At 42.6% G+C, this 23,295-nt stretch overlaps 1 protein-coding gene across 1 annotated transcript in view; it reads left to right on the top strand.

Moving 5' to 3' along the window:
• ELP3 (elongator acetyltransferase complex subunit 3) overlaps positions 1-23,295 on the top strand; it is a 72,660-nt gene that overhangs the window by 34,811 nt on the left and 14,554 nt on the right. Inside the window, exons 9-10 of the mRNA XM_061372165.1 lie at positions 269-395; positions 17,763-17,956. Of these exons, the coding sequence (XP_061228149.1) occupies positions 269-395; positions 17,763-17,956 (321 nt within the window). The remainder of the gene's footprint in view (positions 1-268; positions 396-17,762; positions 17,957-23,295) is intronic.

The raw sequence follows: 23,295 nt of genomic DNA, 5'->3' as shown, positions 1-23,295 counted from the left end.
GGCATCAACTTGTGTTATTGCTTTACAAACTGAATTTCAGCAGCTTTCCAAAGTTTCTCAGGGTGTGATTTGAATAGCTGTAGCCTTGGTGTGGTTCACCTGCTACAGAAGTAGCAAATTAGACCTCTTTTACCCAAAGTGTAGTTTACTTTGTTAGCACCCATGTTCCAAACTCAGTCCTTCCCACTTCCTAGAGAAAAATCTCAACTGAGCATAACACAATATGTCTTTTTCTGTGTAATCCTGAATCTCTTTTCTCTCTCCCCAGAGGTCACACCGTGAAGGCCGTGTGTGAGTCTTTTCACTTAGCCAAGGATGCTGGGTTCAAAGTGGTGGCGCACATGATGCCTGATCTACCAAACATGGGGCTTGAAAGGGACATGGACCAGTTTGTTGTGAGTATAGCTTAAAATAACGGGGAGTTTCTAGTGTGTTCCAGCTTTTTCATCTAATGCTGCTTCTCTTTCTTAGCTATTAGTTATAATCCAGGCCAGAATTGTTTCTTAAGGACAAATAATTTAAAATTCATTTCTGAAGGTGGAGGGTGAGAAAGATCTGTTGAGCTACTTCATCCAGAAAATTATATCCTTGCCTCATGAAAGACTGAGTCACTTGGGTCTCTATGGAATATAGCTCTTCCGATATTAACTAGGGCTCTTAGTTCTTCCAGGGTGGTTTTCTTCCCTTGGATTTGGAATAGTGCATGATTCAAAGTTAAAAGCATACTATCTCAAAGGTACTTAATTGCATAATAGAGTGTATAGGTGTATTATATAGCATCTCTGTTCTTGTCTCAGTGCTAGTCAATATCTATCAATGATGTAGAATAAAATATAAAAGTATTTGCAGAGAAACTGAAATGAAGAATAAAGAGTAAATGTAAGTAGTGTGGGGAATTTACCACTTCATCTGGTAGCCTGGTGGATTTTTTCACATAATTTCTTTCTTTTTTTAAGTCAAATTGGTTGGGTTTCTTCTAAATAGTGCAAAAACTCTAGTCACAACTCGGGAATCACAGGTATATTTCCATGCAAGTCAGACTAGGTGCTTCTAGGCACTAAAAAGCTATTGGTGCAATGGAATATACTGATCAGAAGGACAGGCAGAAAGCAGTGGTTTATCTCAGTATGCTGCAAACACACATGTCTAGAGAGAGCTAATCGAAAATGCAGTTGTACAGTACACAAGGCAATTCTGAAACCTCAGGAAGTACTTTTCCTAAGGGCTTCTGTGCAGAATTTCTTGAGCTCTTCATAAATGTATTATCACAGTACTTAGCAAATCTTATGTTCATGTAAAAAAGTGAGAGGCTGGAGCAAAGGGGTACACAGAAAACTAGAAGAGAATTCAGTGAGAGAGCTCAAAATTAACTCAAAATTCCTGCCCCAGATGTTGTTGCTCTTGAATTAGTTTCTTATAGTGCTGGAGGAGGTAGCGGGGGGACATCTCATTAGCAGTGTTTCCAGAGAATTGCTTGTGATGCAGGGTATGGGAAAACTTGGAGTCCCTTCCTGTTTCTTAGATATATATCTCATACATATATATACATGGACCTGTTAGACTGAGTTCAGAGGAGGCCACAAAGACGCTCTGTGGGCTGGAGTACCTCTCCTATGAAGACAGGCTGAGAGATCTGGGCTTGTTCAGCCTGGAGAAGAGAAGGCTCTGGGGAGACCTTAGAGCAGCTTCCAGTGCCTAAAGGGGTTGAAAAGAAAGCTGCAGAGGGGCTTTTGCCAAGAGCCTATAGGGACAGAACAGAAAGGAATGGCTTCAAACTGACAAAGGGCAGATTTAGATGAGATCTTAGGCAGAAGTTGTTCCCTGTGAGGGTGGTGAGGTCCTGGCCCAGGTTGCCCAGAGAAGCTGTGGCTTCCCCATCCTTGACAGTGTTCAAAGCCAGGTTGTATGGAGCTTGGAGCAATCTGGTCTAGAGGAAGGTGTCCCTGCTTATGATAAATGGTTGGAACTGGATGAGCTTTAAGGTCCCTTCCAACCCTAGCCATTCTAGGATTCTTTGGTGTGTATCTCATGAAGTTCTGTGGTATTTATGTGTAATTGTGCCTACTTAGTGAAGTAGGATCAGTCTGGAGAGAATTTGTGATAGAAGAATAGCATAATAGTGACAAAAGGTTTGAAGAGTTAACTTTGGATAAGATCCAGCAGAGAAGATAGAGTAATCTAAGGTATTTAGAAGATGTAAAACTGAAGAGAGAGGAATTCTTTAAGGCAGAATTACAAGCTTATATAGGAAGTGTTTAGTGATTATTATTCTTTGCTGCTTACCCGTGATAAATGGCTAAGGCTTTTCCACTGTCTGATCTGGAGTTCCTCCTCTTTCATTGAAGGAGATGCGGGGAGTCTGTTTAAAGGTGTAACTTCAAGTGATGCTGAGCTGCCTCCAGTTTCTGTAGGCTGTCAGGCTCCCCTGCTTGTTAGGGGAAGAATGATGCCATTCTGTATTTTGTCCATGTATTTATGACAATTTTTGCAGAAGTAGAAGAGGCAGAAGGCAAAGTTTCCAGAAAGAGAAGACAAGAATTGGTGATAAGGCTGGAACTGTGAAAGGAGGGGATTAAAAGAAAGCTAGGCAAATAGTTGAACATAGAAAAGCAAGAGAAGGAGAAAACAAATCAGAGAATGTCAACTGGTTTAGACTGTTTCCAACAGAAAGATCTCTTGGCTTTGGAGCTTGGAAAACCAGTGCTGATGTCAGGCCAGCTCTGGGACACGATAAGATGGGAAAAGTCAAAGTAGATGAGTATGAGGCCCAAAGAGAATTAGGAAAGTTTTAAATTTAGAAAAGGAAGGGATAAGGTAAGATCAGAATTTTTTGCTGCAACTGGCAAAAAGGCAGGTTGAAGGGCCAGGAAAGAGAAATGTTAAGCAGGTGATTAAGAAAATCAGGTGATAGTTTAAAAGGGGGAATTCAAGACTACAAGGGGGGTGAAGACCAAGTGACAGCCGTGTTAATGAGTTCAGAAATTTGAAGCAGGACTTGCAGATTGAATTAAGGTTAGATGCCAGTGAACATACAGATGAGGAGTTGGAGGATGAGTAATCAGTGTGGAGGATGAAGCCCTCAAGAAGCAATGTGAATGCTGCAGAGTGTGGAAGAAAAGTGGGAGTTGGGAGGCAAGCTAGTGGAGAAGAGGTGATAGATCACATCAACATGGAGAAAAGAACTATGCCTGTGTCATTTCAAACAAAAGTAAGTATGGGAAAGGGGAGAAGAAGGAATCAAAAATGGTTGTATTAAAGAGGTGTGCAGGCTCCCCACCTTAACCTGAGACTGGTCAGCATATGTAAAAAGACCTGTGTGAAGGAGGTGGCTGTGAAGTTGCTGCCTAAGTGATCACCATGCCTTTTGGAAAATGGAGCTGCAGGGAATGGGAGTGGAGAGGTTGTGGATCATAGAATCCCAGACTGGTTTGGGTTGGAAGGGACCTTAAGGCTCATCCAGTTCCGACTCCCTCGCACGGGCAGCGACACCTTCCACTAGACCAGGTTGCTCCAAGCCCCGTCCAACCTGGCCTTGAACACTGCTAGGGATGGAGCAACCACAGCTTCTCTGGGCAACCTGTGCCAGGGCCTGACCACCCTCATAGGAAAGAATGTTTCTTCTAATATCTAACGTAAACCTCCCCGCTCTCAGCTTAAAGCCCTTGATAACTGTGACATGTTTCAAGGTGGACTGGTAAACAGAAGACCACTGTCCTCTTCCCTTTACCTTCTCCTATGCCTTTCTGATCCTATTTTAAATGCTTTATAACTTGCTTTTTAAAGATCCTTTGTCTTAAATAGGAGAGAATAAAGGGTAAAAGCAACTCTTTTTCCCTTTATTTCCCTCCAGAGTCCACTGGTGAACATAATAGAAGTATTTAGCTGGCAGTAATTCCTTCTTTCTCGGGGATTCAGCTAGACAGTAATTCTCCATTTCCTACCTTAAAATTTTCTATCATAATTTTAACAACTTATTTATGTGTTGTGCTGTATAAATGTTAGCCCATGCTCGTAAATATTTAGACATTTCTACTACATAAAAATAACGTGAGAGCAAAGAGAGGAGCCAAATGAAGAGCATCTGTAGTGTTCTTGCGACGATACTGAGCTGTTCATGAGCAACAGGAGTGCTCTTTTATGCAGTATTCTCCTAAAATGTATCATCATCTTTGACTTTTGGGAAAAAAACACCTGTGGCTTATCAAGGATCTTTATAGATCTTTGATTTTGCAGTACTTCAGAATAGTTTGGAAAGGTAACTTTGTTTGTTGTGATATTAACCTCCATTCTAGACATGCGCTTTTCAGACCAGGGAAAAGTAGGACAAAAAAGGAACTAAGTTGACTTTAAAAGGAGGTCTAAGCACCTTGCTTTCATTACCAGTTGATGTATTAGATAGAGGGGCTTCTCTTGGGAAGATAACAACTTGCTGATTGTGCTGACTGCGTACTAAAAATACTGGGTGCTTCTTCAAATTGAGCAGGTAATTATGGTTTCAAGACTAACATTGTTTCTGTCCCGTGTGACCTATTGATTTTGAAACGTGATTTCCTGCTCCTTCTATCCAGTAGCAAGGATGCTCATCGGTTACTTCTTTGCAAACATATCTAGATTTTCAAAGTTGTGTGTGTATATAGCGACAGTTTTCCTGGACAGTTTATTAATAATTACCCAAAACATCAGTTCATTGATGGGATTATATTGAATGTGTTTCATTATATGCATATATAATTTTTGACAGTACACAGGAAGTGCCTGGCTTCATCAGGAAAAGTATTAGTTACCTTTTGTTAAAGACAGTGGATGTACCAGTCCTGTGTCCCTTTTATGTTGTGCTTCTCCACTCCCTCTCTCATCATGCCTCTTCCCTTATTATTGATTCTTTTTATAGCCTTGGAGGATTTCCTTTCTACTTCAGGTCTTTACACCCCATTCCACATATGGGGAAAGCGCTGCAGGGAGGGAGTATGCTCTGCTTCTTCCCACCACCCATGTGGCTGTGCCAGGAGCATCAGGTAGTGTACATCTACATACACACGCTGCTATTTACTGTTGGCAAATGCAAGCGTAACAGATAACACTGATTCGCAGTGCCTCACGTAGCAGGTGGTCGGAGAAAATAATTAGAATAATAGCTAGAATAAATCAAGGACTCAGCGGGAATAATGGAATTGTTACCAGAGCAGACACCTCATTCTGTGGAACGCGATAAACACTCAGCTTTGCTGCTGAACCACGAGAGAGATGAGGTGACTCTAGGGGTAAATGGTTGGGAGGATTCATGAATCACACTTGCCAACAGGGTGACCAAGCAGAACTTAGGATTTAAGCAAAAACTTCAGGAGGCTAAAGAATTCCCAGGATTTTATTACTAAATTCCTCATTCTGTTTCTGCAGAGCCACTGAGTGGCAATAGTATAATCAACAAAGTTGATCTGCTCTAAAATAAGTACTACTAAGTTAGTAATGGATTTATGAATGGAGAAGATATTGCAATGTTTGCCTTTGTTTTATATTTATGGTCTTTACCTAAACATGAGTTACTGTTGCTGTTCCTCCCAGTCTTCCAGGAGGGATGGCTGAAAGCCCATCTCAAACAGCTTTAAAGACCTTTCATAGATGAATTAAACCTGACGAGCAGAAAAAAGGAAAGGAAACAGGGAGGAGAGCCAGAAGATCAGAAATTTCAAGTGTGGGAAGTGTCAGGGGAAGTGTCACAGCAAGTTGTGGCAGAGCCTGTCAGCTCTGAAGGCACATGGGAGCTTGTGGATGCAGCCCGGAAACATCAGATAGGCCTCCAGTTGTTGAGGAGCTCTTTCTCCATGAGGAGGTCTGTGAGGATGTCCTGTGGCTGTACTCTGTCTAAAGCCTAACATAAATAAAATGATGAGGGTAAAAGCATAGGCAGGACTATTTAATGGGCAGCATCGGAAACAGATATCAGGCTGAGGAGCTTTTTGGTGTGTTTCAGCGGAGCTGTCCTTGTTTTCCTTAAATAAAATGCAGTCACTGAATGGTTTTAGTCTGGTGAAAATTCCTTTTCTTGCAGTCATATGTCAGACTGGATTTTTTTTTTAATTGAAAAAATTGCAAAATAAACATTTCCCAGAAATAGATCAGTTTTAGTGAAATGCCTGATGCGCCTGTGGTTCAAGTATAAGTGGTGCAGAGGGGTCCATCCTTCTCTTGAACATGAGGGAGAAAAGCAAAGGTCATGTAATGCTGTGGTTAATACAAGTATCCTTTTTCTTTGCAATGTATTTGATACTGTTGTAAAACTTCGGATACTGTTGTATCACCTTTAGCTGTAAATAAGATAGTTTTCCTGAGGACTCCCATTTTCATCAGGGAGATTAAATTCATAATTAAACTAATATATTGCACCTCAATTGCGGCTTTTAATAACTGTAATAAAAGATGGTTAAACTGCTGATCTACATTGATTTTTGCTCCTTTGGGAAGAGTGTTATCTGTGTTTTTAAACAGAGCTCTGAAAGGTTTCGTGGGGTAAATGATTTTTCTTTCAATTCCTACTAAACATCTAATTGAAACACTGTTATTTGCAGGTAGCAGCATTACCTCTGTAAATTTGTCTTTTTTTCTTTTCATGGCACATTTGCAGAAATAGATTAGACAGTATTTAATGATCAGTCCTTCAGTTATAGAACTTCTTTTGGAGTTCTAGTAAATGTTAGTGCTAAAAAGCCTTTAACTTTGGAAACAGTTATAGTTCCATGAACTATGACCAATGCTATGGTAATTTTTATGTTAATATGAATCATGATAGTAAGGGGCAAGCTATTTTTGGAAAGTATTTTCACAGATAATTTTTGCATTCATATTTCTCTGGATAAAATACCTAGATAAAGCCCCAGTGTGTGCCCACTTCTGCAGATGGTGGAGTTGTATGCACAAAGCTTCTCTCCCACTCCAGCATGTGTGTAAATGACTTTTATGAGCTCACTGGGTATGTTTGCCACATCTCTGGGTATGATTCCTATAAAGCAGGTTAAACTTCTCTCTAGATATGTGGAGTGTAGGAAAGAAGTTAAAGCAGCAGCCCTCAGTGTGACAGTGTGCACAAGCAGAATAGCTGAATCCATCGAATAGTTTAGGTAAAACTGGTCCTTCAGCTTCTGCATCATCTGGGGACCCATGGGCAATGTGGAAAATGAGGAGGATGGGGTTTCAGTAGTGGCCTGATGTTTTCAACATTGCTGTAGAAATAGTACATACTGAATCACAGAATCCTGGAACCTCAGGTCAGAAGGGACATTAAGGATCGTCTGGTCCAACCTTTCTAGACAAAGCATAACCTAGACCACATGGCCCAGGACCCTCTCCAGCTGAATGCTGACAGTGTCCAAAGCTGGGAGGTTCACCACTTCTCCTCGGAGATTATTCCCATGGCTGATTGTTCTCATGGTGAAAAATTTTCCTTGTGTCCAACTGGTGGTAAAGTCTCCCTTGAGCCTTCTTTTCTCCAGGCTGAACAAGCCCCGTTTTCTCTGTCCTCACACAGCTGACCAGTCCTTGGATCCTCTTTGTGGTGCTTCTCTGGACCCTCTCCATCTTTTTTGTAGAGCAGGAACCAAATCTGAGCACAGTATTCCAGTTGTTTCCTGACAATCACTGAGGAGAGTGAGACAATGACATCTTTATCTCTGCTAGTGATGCCCTTGTTGATGTAACCCAGCATCCTGTATTGCTGTACCATTAGTATGGACATGATAAATTGCAAGGCTGTGTGGAAAACCTGCATTTATTATGGGTCTTGGATTGCTTCCTTTGTCTTTCTGAATTAGTATTTTGTTCACACACACATTTTCCTCCAGCATGCCAGCTGTAAAAGTTACAATAATAATCACTACCTTTAAAATAGCTTCTCATTCACAAAAAGCTTCTGCTAAATACAAAGGTACATTTGAGACCCTTTCTCTATCTGAACTAAAAGATCATTTCTGCACTTGACAGTCCCAAGGCCACCACAGGTTGCACAGGCTCCTGCAGTCATTTGTGGTTTTTCACACCAGCATTCAGAAGTTGTTTTCTGGGGCTTTTTCACTGCTGCTGGACCCCTTGCTGCTGCAGTCAATAATGAGCATATGGCTGGGAACATGCAGCCAAATGGAAAGGGGTGCAGGAACAGGGGGATGTGTCTTGGCTAGAGAGTGTGAATTTGACGGGTGTTTAGGCAAAAAGAGCTTCATTCAGTAAAATACGTATTTTAGCAGCAACCATCAGCAGCAACTGAATGCTTGTCATCAGAGTGCACAAACCATGATATCCAAATTAAATTTCTGAGGTCTAAGTTGCTAGGTTGGGGGTGGTGGGGATGTTTGACACTAAATAAAAAAAAAGGTTACTGGAAAAGTCTAATGCTTTTGCTGTGAACAAGGATGAGAGAAGCTTCCGCAGGGTTGAGTGGGGTGGGAAAGGGCACTTGGTTGTATGGATGCTCCTTATGGCAAGTTCTGATGAAGGGGGATTAGATTATCAAAAACATTACAGAGTTGCTGTTTTGGGGGTATGTGAAATGTAAAAATATGCTTTACAGGGATCTGTATAGCAAAATCTGTGTACTCAAGACAGTGAAAAATGTTGTATTTCCTATACTTAGCCCTAGGGGAAAGCTGACCCTTCCAGATAGAGAGAGACCGGAGTTCTGTGCTTAGTAAAAGTGAAGGTGAAACTTCACAGCAGATTGATTGAGGTATTCTCATGGGTTTCTCCAAAACTGCGTAATAAATGGAGACTCACTTGGAGCACCTGCAAGACTAAGCAGATGGGACTGCTTGGTGCAGTGAGCACAATCTGGAGAGATTTGTCTTCGTGTTCAGATAGACACTGAGTTCAGGAGTCAAAACCATGCTCCAAGGTCATGCTGCTTATGCCCAAGGCCTCTTAGAAATGTTAAATGTCTCTTCTTATTATCAAGTTGTATTATAGCAGTGCTGGGAAGTGTCGCAGACTAAGATCTCCTTGCCGTCAGTTCTGTGCAAACTTGGAGAGAGCAGCTTTCCAACAGTGTTGGACAGGAGGCAGGCTGTGGATCCTGAGAGTACAGGAGTAAAGAGAGACCCTGAGGTAGGAGGCAGGCATGTTCCCTTCTTGTCTGGCAGCAGCAGTTTCCTATACTATGTAGAGACGTAGGGTATTTAAGACTGAGGTGCATAGTCTTGGGTAATAACTCTCTGAAGACAGCTTCACATCTGTGGACAAAATGCTCTTGTCAGTTTGTCTCTATTTTAATGGTCGCTTTGCACCCCAAGAGTGGTTTCTTCCTCGGTTTAATGTGATAATGTGTTGTTATTGAAGCTGAAGATCGTGTTAGACACTTGTGGAAATGTTCCCTTTGGCATATGGATTTGGGGTCTTGAGGCTGTTGGGAAAGGGAGGAAGTTTAACAGCTTCCCGCATCTTGAAGGATGAATTACAAGGTCCTTTACACTGTTCACTCTGGGTATTAGCAGACAAATCCACTTATTTTATTTGATGTTCAAAGTCTGCATGAGGCATAATACATCCTAAAGTAAGCATATATATTAGTCTGGTAAGTAGCAACTGAAATAATACATTTTTGTTTATTCATAGAATCACATAATGGTTTGGGATGGGAGGCACATTAAAGCTCATCTAGTTCCAAGCCCCCTGCCATGGGCAGGGACACCTTCCACTAGACCAGGTTGCTCCAAGCACCATCCAGCCTGTCCTTGAACACTGCCAAGGATGGGACAGCCACAACTTCTCTGGGCAACCTGTGCCAGGGCTTCATGATTTGGTGAAGACTCCAGGAACAAACACCCCCCAGGTGCAGGGGGCATCTTACACTCACCACCCTCACAGGGAACAACTTCTTCCTAAGAATCTCATCTCAATCTCCCCTCTGTCAGGTTAAAGCCATTCCCCCTTGTCCTGTCCCTACAGACCCTTGTCAAAAGCCCCTCTCCAGCTTTCTTGTTGGCCCCTTTAGGCACTGGAAGCTGCTCCAGTATCTTCCTGAAGCCTTCTCCAGGCTGAACAAGCCCAGCTCTCTCAGCCTGTCTCCATAGCAGAGGTGCTCCCACCCTCAGGGCATCTTTGTGGCCTCCTCTGGACTCCCTCCAACAGCTCCACATCTTTATATTGGGCCCCACAGCTGGATATAGGCCTGGGGAGGGGGTCTCACCAGAGCAGAGCAGAGGGTGAGAATCCCCTCCCTCGACCTCCTGGTCAAGCTGCTGGTGATGCAGCCCAGGGTATGGTTGGTTTCTGTGCTGCGAGCGCCCATTGCTGGGTCATGTTGAGCTTTGAAGGGTCATATTCTTGTAACCTGAGAGGAAATCTCAGGTCGCATAATTGAAAGATAGTGATATTAAGTGATTTTTAAAATGACCAGTTCTCAGACTGCTGTTGGATAGGATTTATTTTCCTGCTTCCCAGGTGACAACTGCTGCTTGACTATGTGCATATTCCCAGGCTGCTACAAAGGCAGCAGAAAGGCCCAATTTAGTCCTTACTTCTCGGTCAGTAGGCCATTGCCTGTATCATTGAATGCAGATCGTATCTTTACATTTTAATTAGACTAGCATTTACAAGAAAGAGGGGGAAAATGCAAATTTGGAGTTAAAATGGAGCCACATTTTTGAGCCATGAGCTTCTGTTAATGCATATAATTAAACTGCTAAGTGATTGTTCATTCCCTGTAGAGTTGGAAGTGTCATTCAAGGCAGTAGCTTTCAAGTGCTACCAGTATTCAGAGTTATAAATAATACAGCTGATGGAGATAAGGAATGCTGTAATATGGAGAGTTAAGATAATGTTCGTCTTAATGTAGTCAGGCATGAATTTATTCATCTGTTTAATGCAGGGAGTACAGTAAAGGAACCAATTCAAGAATCAGGTTGAATGGCACCTGGTTTCTAGTGGACAGTCATTTAAAAAACGGATTTTAGTGACATTTAACAAATCCTGACCTTTTAGTAAATTGCTTTAAAAAATGGCTGCATTTATCCTGTAACTGATATCTGATCAAACAGTTGAACATCTTGAGAGCAAGAAGATTAAAGATGCAACTGAATCTTTGATCTGTAAAATGTTGACGTGGAATCCCAGACAATAATATTTTTCTCTTTTTGGAGAGCTGCGGTTTTTTGGTCTCTTCAAAACATGTTTCTAATTTGTTCTGCAGTTAAAGCAGTCACTAAAATCAGATTAAAACTGCAAGGTATGATATTTAATATTGGCTGAGTTGTGCTATTACTGAACTCGAAAATGGGACCAAACTGCTGAATGCTCTCATGATCCCAAATCATTTGACCTTTCTGTTCCAACTCTGAACTGATACAAGGGTGACTAATGGGGTTTTTATTTTTAAAGTTTGTTGCAAATGCACACGACAGTGAAATACTCAAGTTCAGGACTTCATCTCCTGATTCCATCTCCTCTTATATTCTGACCTTTTTTGGTTCACGTAGTGTTACATTGACTTGGTTTTCAACTCATGTCTGTTTTCTTGGACAGTAATTGCAATGTCGTGCAATTTTTGTGACTGAAAGCAGTTGATGAGAGTTGGACAAAAGAATTCCATCATGCCCTAGGATATGTCTGACTTGATGGAAAAATCAGTGGCTTCTTGGCATCAAAAGTACTAATTTTACACCCATTGGACTCTGATTATTCATATTGGCAGTGAGTTTATGAGGTGGTGGATGAATGGATCCTACAGATGCCATTAGCTTTAATAACAGGGAGCTTCTACAACAAAGGCATATGCTACTAAAATCAATTACTGTTCTCATAAAGCATGTTAGTGGCTAACTTGTATAACCTTGTAGACTGAATGTGTGTTGACGGGATCTTATTAAGATTCATTGTTTGTAATTCACAGAGCAGCTGTTCCAACAAGTAAAGTATGTTTAATGGAGCTCAGGTGAAGCAAAAAAATTGTGAATTCCAGGATTGTGTGGTTACTCATTATATTATTTAATGTGAAGAAGTACTCAACTTTTCTCTAATACCTCATAAATTGAGCAAGGCTATGAGAAACATTATGTTAGGATACAAAAATAGATTTTAGGATCCAGAGATATTTTCAGCTTGAGAGAAGTCTTGAGTAGAAGAGCTTGGGGGTGATTGTCAGTGAGAGGCTCAACATGATCCAATGGTGTGCACCTGAAGCCCAGAAACCAGCCATGTCCTGGGATGCAGCAGCAGCAGCGTGACCAGCAGGACCAGGGAGAGGATTCTCCCTCTCTGCTCTGCTCTGATGAGACCCCCCTGGAGTCCTGCATCCAGCTCTGGGGCAGCAACATAAGAAGGGCATGGAGCTGTTGGAACAAACCCTGAGGAGGCCACAAAGATGCTGTGAGGGCTGGAGCAGCTCCGAGAGAGCTGGGCTTGTTCAGCCTGGAGAAGAGGAGGCTTCACGGAGACCTTAGAGCAGCTCCAGTGCCTAAAGGGGCTGACAAGAAAGCTGGAGAGGGGCTTTTGACAAGGGTCTGTAGGGACAGAATAAGGGGGAATGGCTTTAAACTGACAGAGGGGAGATTTAGGTTAGGTATTAGGAAGTTCTTCCCTGTGAGGGTGGTGAGGCCCTGGCCCAGGTTGCCCAGAGAAGCTGTGGCTGCCCCATTCCTGGCAGTGTTCAAGGCCAGGTTGGACGGGGCTTTGAGCAACCTGGTCTAGCAGAAGGTGTCCCTGCCCATGGCAGGGGGTTGAAACTGGATGAGCTTTAAGGTGCCTTCCATCCCAAACCATTCTGTGATTCTATGATATGCAAAGGTCCGTGTTTATGAACCTCCAGATCATTTAAGTTTCAGCTCTTCTGAATTGGCAATTTATTTTTAATTACAGTTAATCCACTACGATGATCTCTCATGTCATGTCCTGTCCATCATCTACACACAAATTTAAATTTTTAATTTAGCATTCATTTTTATTACAAGAGATGTGTTAAATGCTAGTTTTGCTTACAGGCTTTAGATAGAAGGGAGAAAACTTCAAAGAAAATTGGTTTAGCAGCTTTGAAGTTGTATGTGTGTTCATTTGGCATATTCATGCATGCAGGAGCACTGCATCCTCAAGTGATTCAAAAAGCCTGGAGATACGTCAGGATCCTTTTTGTCTAGGTCATCTTTAACCTCTAACTTCATGGTGCGTTAGCACACATGGATTTAAGACCTGCTTGAGTGGTTGCTAGAGCTGATGGAAAGCCTCCTGTTGACTCCAGTGATGCTGTGGATGGTGGTCTTCGGAACAAATGTTGGTTTAGGGATGGAATTTTTTTGGCAGTAAACTGTTCTGAACATTTTTATCAGTCAAAGACACCTTTTAAGGTGTCTAATTATAAAAAGAAAAGGCTACAATTCCTCCTAAAGCTTGGCATGTGTTAGCATTTTATAGTTCCTTTGTTTCATGAGAGACTTAATCAAAGTTGTTTGTAAGTGGGAAAAGGTTAAGCCTTTATATATTGGGATTTACAGAAACTGTTCAAAGTTTACTGCTGGAAAAAGGGGTTCAGAAAAAAAGACACTGCTCTGTTGCACGGTTTGAAATTAATTACTTGTGAAATAATTTAACTTGAGGAATATTTTGAGAAATAGTTTAAGAAAAAGTATGAAAACATGTTGATTTTCTTTTTATGCCAGCATTACTGAAATATGAAGTAGCATTATCAGCTTGACATAAAATGTGAGTGTGTGTGTATAAAGAGGCAAATTCACAGTGATTAGAAGCTTTAACATTTGACCTTGCCTTTGACTGCTGGATGGTTTTAACCTTACTGCTGTGTTAGTGCCTTTCCCTTTAATCTGCAATGTAAATCGCTGAATGTTTAAATATTGTGTGGTGAATCATACACGCTTTTGCATTCTGTTCAGTGCTGTTGCAAATATTAATATATAACCTTATTGGAAACCTTTTTTCCTTGTTGGAGTGGTTTATTTACCTTCCTATATCTCACTAGGGAAGCATCATTATTTCTTTACCTTAATGTCTATCTCTTCTTCAGTGTCGCTTGGCCACTGAGGTCCTTTTGTCAGAACAATCACCTCTTGCATTATTTTCTTATTCCTTCTTTCACAGTTGCTTTGTTTTACATTACAGCACCTCTAACCATCCACAAAAAGATGGAAGTCTGTCCTTTTGGGTTGTTCCAGAACAACAGGATTCTGAATGATTTTTCTGACCCTATGTTACCTTAGCATAGAATCACAGAATGGTTTGGGGTGGAAGGGACCTTAAAGCTCATCCAGTTCCACCCCCCTGCTATGGCCAGGGACACCTTCCACTAGAGCAGGTTGCTCAAAGCCCCCTCCAGCCTGGCCTTGAACACTGCCAGGTATGGGGCAGCCACAGCTTCTCTAGGCAACCTGTGCCAGGGCCTCAGCACCCTCACAGGGAAGAACTTCCTAATACCTAACCTAAATCTCCCCTGTCAGGTTAAAGCCATTCCCCCTTGTCCGGTCCCTACAGGCCCTTGTCAAAAGCCCCTCTCCAGCTTTCTTGTCAGCCCCTTTAGGCACTGGAAGCTGCTCTAAGGTTTCCCTGAAGCCTTCTGTTCTCCAGGTTGAACAACCTCAAATCTCTCAGCCTGTGTTATATACTGTATGACATTGTATTTCACACCTGCTTCAGCTGGCTGGTTTGAAAATAAGACCAATGATTATTTTTACCCCTCTATTTGCATATTGAGCATCAGATGCACACCATGGCCAGCACAGAAGTGGTAAGAGTGGTCAGCCAAGGGCAGAAGATGTAAGCCTGCTGTGACAGCTGCCAGCAACAGTATTGACCTGTAAACTCAAACTGGACCTGTACAGCAGAGGGGAGTACACATACTTCTGAGAGATGTGTTAACCAAACATAATGGTTGCATGCTGTCACATGGGGGCATATCCTGTTTCTGACCTTATTTCCTTGCTGTGAGTTGGACTCTATTTTTATGGGTCCCTTCCAACTTGAGATGTTTTATGATTCACTGGCAGTGCTGAATAGACCACTCTGTAACCCAGCTCTGAGACAGAAGAAAAGCACTCCGCCAAATGTATACTGGGTTCTTGCGTTATTGGGCTGAGTCATCCTGGTCAGGGGGCCACCATGAACTGGAGCTGCCATGAGGCTGGGAGCAGGATGGCATGGCTGGAAGTGTGGACAGGGCAGGGAGCCATCACGTCTGCTGCCTGGGGAGCTGTAGCACAAACCAGCCCAGAGTGCTTCTGAATAAGTCATTTATGTCCTGTCCTCAGAGGTGGTGATGACAATTTATTTCATGGAGCTGGCAAGATAAGTATTTTTTCTGATCTTGCAGTGGCCATGTGAGATTTCATGACAAACAGGAGTGCTTATGGAGTGCATAAACAGTCCTGAGGAAAGGAGGAGACCAGCCTTATGCCTGCACATTCTCCACAGTGAGCATCTGGATGTTGGGGTTCAGAGCCATCTCTCTGCCTCAGCCTAGATTCCTTGTAAACCAGTTCTTTACAGATAGCCCAGCATAGTGGCATAAAAGGTCTGTTACCTCTCTGGGATGGTTTCTTTGAGGAGAAATGAGTTAGTTATCCCTTGTAGAGGCTGAGGGTGGAAAACCAAGTTGCTTAGTGATTCTGTGACAAGGTGAGTGCAATGAGGCTGTGCCCGGAGGGGGTTCTCTCAGCAGCAGGAGTGGCTTTTGGCACAACCATTTTGCAGAGCTGCAGGTAACTCGAGTGAGTTGATCCCAATTAAAACAACCTTGTAAAATGTAAAACCAGTACCTTCCCCTCGTGTTGATGCTGTTTTGTTTTGGGTTTTTTTAATGGATCCATCCAGGACTTGCTGCTCCTTAAGCCCGCAGTGCTGCTGGGATGGCGATGATGGCTGAAGCTTCATCAGGCCATGAATGCAGGATTTGACAGTTAGTTTTGCAGTGTGGACTTGGGGCTGTTCAGCCTGGAGAAGAGAAGGCTCCAGAGTGACCTTAGAGCAGCTTCCAGTGCCTAAAGGAGCCAACAAGAAAGCTGGAGAGGGGCTTTTGACAAGGGGGAATGGCTTTAACTTGATGGGGGAGATTCAGATGAGATCTGAGGAAGAAGTTCTTCCCTGTGAGGGTGGTGAGGCCCTGACAGAGGGTGCCCAGAGAAGCTGTGGCTGCCCCATCCCTGGCAGTGTTCAGGGCCAGGTTGGATGGGGCTTGGAGCAACACTGGTCTAGTGGAAGGTGTCCCTGCCTATGGCAGGTGGTCTTGGACCAGATGAGCTTTAAGGTTCCTTCCATCCCAAACCATTCTGTAAGTTTTATGACTTTATTCATGGTCTGGATCTTATTTTGTCTCTTAAGGTGACTCAGTTGTCCCTCTCTGTAAGGATGTATATAAACTGCTCAGCATGGTGGTCTGCCTGGAAAAGCTGCTTTTTAAATGGTTTCCATTTTTAGCTGGATTAGTTCTGGGGTCTGTTGTTCTCTGCAGCTGCACAGCAGGTAAGGGTGGTTCAGGAGTGCGGATGTACCAGGCAGAAGCTGCTGGAACAGCTCAGGCTGCTGTGGTCCTGCCATTTCTCTGACCTTGCTTGCCTCTTACTGTCTTTGCACTGGATCTGGCATGCATCTGAGTTTGTACAGATCTATTTTGATGTGCTTAAGCTAACAGCAGACCATTTGTTGCTTTTTATTGTGTTGAAGTATGGTTTTGTGAACCACAGTGAGCCAGCAGAGCTGCTCAAGAGCTGCTCGGGTAGGGAGGTCCTGCTCCCAGCAGGCTGCTAATGGCGCTTTATTCCAGCATCAGGGCTTGCTGGAGCACTGCAGGAGCTGGTTTAACACACAGCAGCTGTAGGAAACAGCAAAATGTCTTGAGTGGGTCTGGGCCACATGAATGTTTGAAGCACTTCAGCAAAGTGCTGGTGAGTACCAAAGCTAGTATGGCAACTTGTGGGACCGCAATAGCCTGCCAGTATCTCAGCTTAATAAACTTACATGGTTTTCCATATTATCTTTATTCCTCACATTATAATGCTGAAGAGGGATCAAGTGGTGTATTTCAAGTGTGCAACAGTCTAATCTAGTATTAGATCTGGCCATTGATGGTATTTAATGAGGACCATGTCATTGCTTAATTCAGTTCCATGGTTGCTTGATCCAGGGTGCCCTGCCTGGTTTTCCTTTTTTTAAGTGAATTTATTGTAATTGTCATCAGTGACATTTAATTTCAAACACCCCCCCCACCCCCCCCCAGTGCGATTGTTGTGTAGCATGAGCTGGTGCTGTCCAGTTTGCGTTTTGGTGCTGGGATTTAGTCACAGGAATAAGCAGGAGGTACAGTTTGTCCTCCCGTTCTCCAGGATTGTTCAGAACATCACTGTAGAATAAATCTGTTTTTCTTCATTGCTATTCAAATGATGTGTCGCAGACACATTGATTAATCTCTAAATGGGGTCTGCTGAGATTGAAGATAAGTACACTCATTTCTATTGTTCTAATTCTGAGCAGAGTCTGTTACAATAAATGGTGCAGTATCTATTGAATTCATGCTGAAAGGTAAAAGCAATGCACAGATTCGACTCGTAGCATTGTCATGTGGATTTTTTTCTTTAGTGTCTTCTCTAAATCTAGAATGTACTCTTTATCTCAAGGAAAACGTCGTAAACTGATAAATTCTGGCAACTCAGCGCAAGCCAGTAATTCTCAAAACATGTTTACAATTGTCTTTACAGAATCTGTCTTGAAATTCATTTTGTTGGGACACTGAAGCCCCAGGAAATGTGGTTTGTTTTCCCTAACTTGCATTTTTTGTTCCACTTCTGCAGGAGTTTTTTGAGAATCCTGCTTTTCGTCCAGACGGCATGAAGCTCTACCCGACACTAGTGATCCGTGGCACTGGTCTGTACGAGCTCTGGAAGACTGGGAGATACAAGAGCTACCCCCCCAGTACTCTTGTGGATCTGGTGGCTAGAATCCTGGCCCTTGTCCCACCATGGACACGTGTGTACCGTGTGCAGAGGTAATTTACTGTGGTGGGCCTTGTGTATTGATTTGTTGCACTTGGAGGGATTTTTACTTTAATTACAGCAAGATCTGACTCAGCCTTTTATTATTTTTCAGCCTTAGTCATTATTACACTGAAGATTTTTAAAACTGCTTCCTTTCTATTTGAGGTGGGAAAAGCCAAATAGAATGAGAAGCTATTTAAATTGAACTGCTTCTGTAATGCACCCAGAAACTTGGAAGATTTCTGGAGGCCCCACTGTTGGTAGCACTCAGACAAGAGCATAGGATGCAGCACACATAATCCTCTAATGATACTGGTGGATAATTGCCTCTTGGCTGTGGGTGACATTTCCTATATTTGTTGCAAGAGCTACGAGGTGTGTCATTTTTTTGGCTATAGAGACTTCCTTTCTTTCCCCATGGGTATTGCAGGGTTTTCATAAATGCAGTTATGATAATGCCATTATTTCCGACGCTCACCTCCCAGGACAATAGGTAATACTTACATTTAGCACTATATTTTCAGTGTGGGGTCTCCCTTGGATTATTTTTCTTCTCTTATCTCCTAAATCTTTTTGATAATAGGAAGGGAGGCTATGACATACTTGACTGTTTTCACATGTGCAGACAATACTCAGTTGGCTTCCAGCTACGTGAGCTGGAAACAGTGCCAATGATGAGCTCTCCGAGAGCATGTGGAATGAGAAAGCCTTGTGCATTAGACATCACCTTCCTGGACTTCTCTAAGGCATTTGATTTTGTGTCCTGTGAGAAAGAAGTGTGACAGAGTGAGGATAAACAGTGAAATGTGATAGAGAAGAAAGGTGGCTGAAGGCAAGAAATGCTGGGTAACACTAAGAAAATATGGACTCAAGAGTTATTAGTGGAGTTTCTCAAACTTCCATTTAAAAATCTTACTCAAATCTTGCTCAACACTGTATTTATTTACAGTGACACAGAAGGTAACAGGGCATTGAGGAAACCTTGCAGGGCTGGAAAGTATCATTGAAAAGAGAGGATGAACAAGCGGGATCTGGTGGTGGTGAAGCTGAAGTGATAGAGATGGGATGAGATGCAGTTCAGGGAAGTTTGAGGTCAAACTCAAAGTCTTAGATTAGTTATTAGGAAAAAATTCTTCCCTGTGAGGGTGGTGAGGCCCTGGCACAGGGTGCCCAGAGAAGCTGTGGCTGCCCAATCCCTGGCAGTGTTCAGGGCCAGGTTGGTTGGGGCTTGGAGCAAACTGGTCTAGTGGAAGGTGCCCCACCAGTGGCAGGGGGTTGCAACTAGATGATCTTTAAGATCACTTCCAACCCAAACCATTCTGTGATTCTATGAAACTGGGAGTGGGTTTTGCTGCAAACCATGAGGTCATCATGTGAAAATAGCAGAGGAGAAAAAGTCGTAATATCTTCCTCTGTAATATGAATAAGCCACTGGTGAACGCAGCTGTGAAAAGCATTTTTTTTTTTCAGGATAACACTTTTTAGAGATGAAAGTATTAATGCAGCAGCCAGACAAGGCTTTGGTAAGTCCTTGTCTGGAATAATCCCCATCTTCAAGATAATGAACTGTGGAAATATGTGCAGAGGAGCACCAGTCACTTTTTTGCAAGATAAATGGGGACATAAATGACCTCTGTACATTTTTCAGAGAAGGAAAATAACCTTTTAAGAAATAGGAACATAGATGTAGGGAAAGAACAAGAAGATAAGAAGTGGCCTTGAATAAAACAAAGCAGGAAGCTGGGAATTTTGAGTCAGGACTGGGATTCTGGAGTAGCCTTATAAAGTTACCAAAGAGGAACAGAAGAGAAATATGAATATAAGGAAGCTTGCTTAGGCTTATGAATGTGATTGAGATGCACAAGCATGAGGTAACTGAGACATGGTTTCAGCAACCAGGAGATCCTTCCTTCAAATCTTCGTTACTGTGAGGAGCTGGTGGCTGTAGCTGAACTCTGAGAAGGATATGACACTGAAGAAAACAAACATGGCTCACAGTAAATATCTACTTGGTATTCCCCGAGGCTTTTCACATCACTTGTAGGAGCTTTAAACTGAAAAAGGGGAGATTGACAAGTTCTTCCCTGTGAGGGTGGTGAGTTGCTGGCACAGGTTGCCCAGAGAAGCTGTGGCTGCCCCATCCCTGGCAGTGTTCAAGGCCAGGTTGAACGAGGTTTAGAGCAACCTGCTCTAGTGGAAGGTGTCCCTGGCCATGGCAGGGGGTTGGACCTGGGTGATCTTTTAAGTTTTCCTTCAATCCAAACCATTCCATGATTTTGTGATTATTAAAGGGAAAACTCCTGCCTTTTATCCCTGCACGTCTCCTTCATCATTGATTCCGCTATAAATGCAATGGCCTGTTTGTTCACTGTATCTTCATATCTAACTGAACCAGATTTATTCTTAAAGGACATCATGAGTTTGCAGCCTAGCCGGTCTTGTAAGGAACACAGGCCTGGAAATGTCTTTGCTGGTGTGCTGGTTTGCCTGAGATTGACTGATTTCCTCTGTCAACAGCAGCAGCCTCCATCCAGCTGTCATCCTGTTGTCAGTTATTATGTTCCAGTGGAATAGCTGTTTTCTTACTGACTGCCTCGTTATCTGAAACTTGTTCACGGTGATTACAGATTTTTACACCTCCAGTGCAAAGTCCAAAAGTTATTACATTGATCTAAATTGCTTTCAGGGTCATTTTATGACTGTAGCAGAATAATAAACTAAACCAGATTTCTAAAAACTTCTGTGGACTGTTCCCAACACTGCTCCACTGGAGACAGCAACTTTTTCCCTGTTCTCCGTTGCGGTCCCAGGACCTTTCCATCTCCCTCCAGTCTTCCATCCTCCACATCTTACATTTCAGGTCCTATTTTCACAATTCTTTTGGATTCAGCTAGTCCCCCACACAGCAAGTTCTTCCCTGTGAGGGTGGTGAGGCCCTGGCACAGGGTGCCCAGAGAAGTGTTCAAGGCCAGGTTGGATGGGGCTTGGAGCAACCTGGTCTAGTGGTAGGTGTCCCTGGCCATGGCAGGGGGTTGGAACTGGTTGAGCTTTAAGGTCCCTTCCAACCCAAACGATAAGGGTCTCAGTATTTCTGTAGTCTGTCACATGCTCATAAGAATCAGTTTAATGAATCATGGGAGAGGTGTCACTGACAAAACACTGTAGAAGTCTTTCTGTGTCAGGAGACCATGTTAAATATGTTTTGGTTTTGTTGGGATTTTTTCTTAAAATTGAGGTGCTGTTGATAATGGCTGGTTGGAGGAGAACACATCTTCCAGGGTGTTTTGTCACTGTCATAGATGCTTACTACTGTACTTATTCTGCATGTTTGTGAATCTCATTATCACAGAAGCACTTTGGTGTGTGAGAAAGGCTGAAATGACAGGATTAGTGCCACACCTTGAGACTTTTTCTTTCATGGATCTCCGTGTTTTACATGAATGTTTTTTTTCACTCTACTGATGGCGAGATGTAGATACGAAGAAATAAAATACCTGACTCAACAGAGATCATGTAATAAGTCAGAGCTGAGAGCAGACTCTGAGGTCTTTAGGCTTTCACTGTGTGCTTCAAATCAGCTGCTTCACAGGTGTCCTAAGTAATGCAAAACGTTTGAAAAATAGAAGATTAAACAGGCCTTGTTGAAGCTTCTGGCAAATGCACATTAACTTTAATAAGGTCAGGATTTAATCCCCTGTATCCCTGAATTTGTTTAGCATTTTAACAAGTTCTAAAAGCACTGGTAAAATGCTGTCTGGTGGCTATTCAAAGTAGGCAGTTATTGCGTACACTCATGTTGCACACACACTACTTATTTAAATACCCTGCCTTAATCTGAAGTGGGGCTGGAAGGCTTGTTTCTTGCTTTATCTTTCTTAAAATGCTTATTTTCCACATTCATATTTTAATTTATTTTGCTTCCTAGTAGGTAGATGAGAGAGGCTCAAGCTACTGTATGTTGTAATCCACCTTTTATTGGCAGTACTTCATTTACTATTTCATAGCTGACTCTGGATTTAGCCGAAGACCTGGTACTGGAAGATGTTAGGGTGTTTTATCTGTGCCCCTGTAGGGAAAAATACATCCTGACTGACTTCTTGGACTTGTTCCATAATTAGAAGAAAGGCGTTTAGTTAGATTATCACTGCAGATCTAACATACCCTGCTGAAAATGCTTTTCTCCACTAGCATGTCCTGTAGTCACAATGTGAAGTGCTCATTTCCTCTAATTTAAGCTCTTTGAAGTATGTTGTAGTGGCTGTGCAGTGTCTTATTTACTCAAAGAAATCCACTGAATAAATGAACTGGGGAGTTAATCATATTTGGCTCAACTTTTTGGCATGTGAGTGTAAGAGGTGAGGAATTTTTCACAGACTTTCTGGCTTAATATTAAAAAAGGCAGGGAAAATAAGGGAGAAAAGTAAAACATGGGGTCTCCGTTAAACAGGGAGACCTTCTAGCAGCCTTCCAGTACCTAAAGGGGCCAACAAGAAAGCTGGAGAGTGGAGTTTGACAGGGGCCTGTAGGAATAGGACATAGGGAAATGGCTTTAAACTGACAGATGGGAGATTTAGATGACATCTTAAGAAGTTGTTCCCTGTCAGGGTGGTGAGGCCCTGGCACAGGGTGCCCAGAGAAGCTGTGGCTGCCCCATCCCTGGCAGTGCTCAAGGCCAGGCTGGACAAGGCTTTGAGCAACCTGGACTAATGGAAGGTGTTGGAACTGGGTGATCTTTAAGAGCTTTAAGATCCCTTCCAACCCAAACCATTCTGTGATTTTACAATAATGCTGGAGAAAGTTGTATCAAAATGGGAGTATGATGCTGAAATGGGAGGAGATTCCTGGAGTCTTGAAGCTCTTGTTTTCATTCTTAATGGTAAAGGAAAACTTTTCTTGCCCACCCCTTGCCAGTGTCTCAGACTTCTACAAGGCTGAAGCAGTACAAGGATCAGTATGTTGTTGGGTTTTTTTTGTGATGTTCTGTTTTTTACTCTGTTGATTAGATCTTTATCATAGAGAAAAATGAAGAATACTCACCTAGGAATGCTTCAGCCCTGTTTGAGACCCACATATTGTACATTTTATTGAGTATCTTTGATACTTGCATATCCTTTATTTCCCTGAAGAAGATCCAAGGGGGTTTGGGTTACACCGTAATGCACTTGGGTGGTGTGTTACTGAGGTGCCAGGGTGGAGTTTGAGCTGGGGAGGGAGAAGCATTTGAGATCACCGAATAGAACAGCATTAGATAGAAGGTGGGTGTGGAGCCAGTAATCTGCACATTTCTTTTTCAGCTTTATCTGGATGCATAAATCCTCCTTTCCTTAAGGGATGGTATCCTGCTTTCATA

This window comes from Neopsephotus bourkii, unplaced genomic scaffold, assembly GCF_033783945.1.
Source record: "Neopsephotus bourkii isolate Nb327-2 ecotype Australia unplaced genomic scaffold, CSIRO-AGI_Nbou_v1 NB_1600, whole genome shotgun sequence".
Taxonomy (NCBI): Eukaryota; Metazoa; Chordata; class Aves; order Psittaciformes; family Psittacidae; genus Neopsephotus; species Neopsephotus bourkii.
The sequence above is the reverse complement of the archived record's forward strand: the minus strand, read 5'-3'. Positions and strand labels throughout refer to the sequence as shown.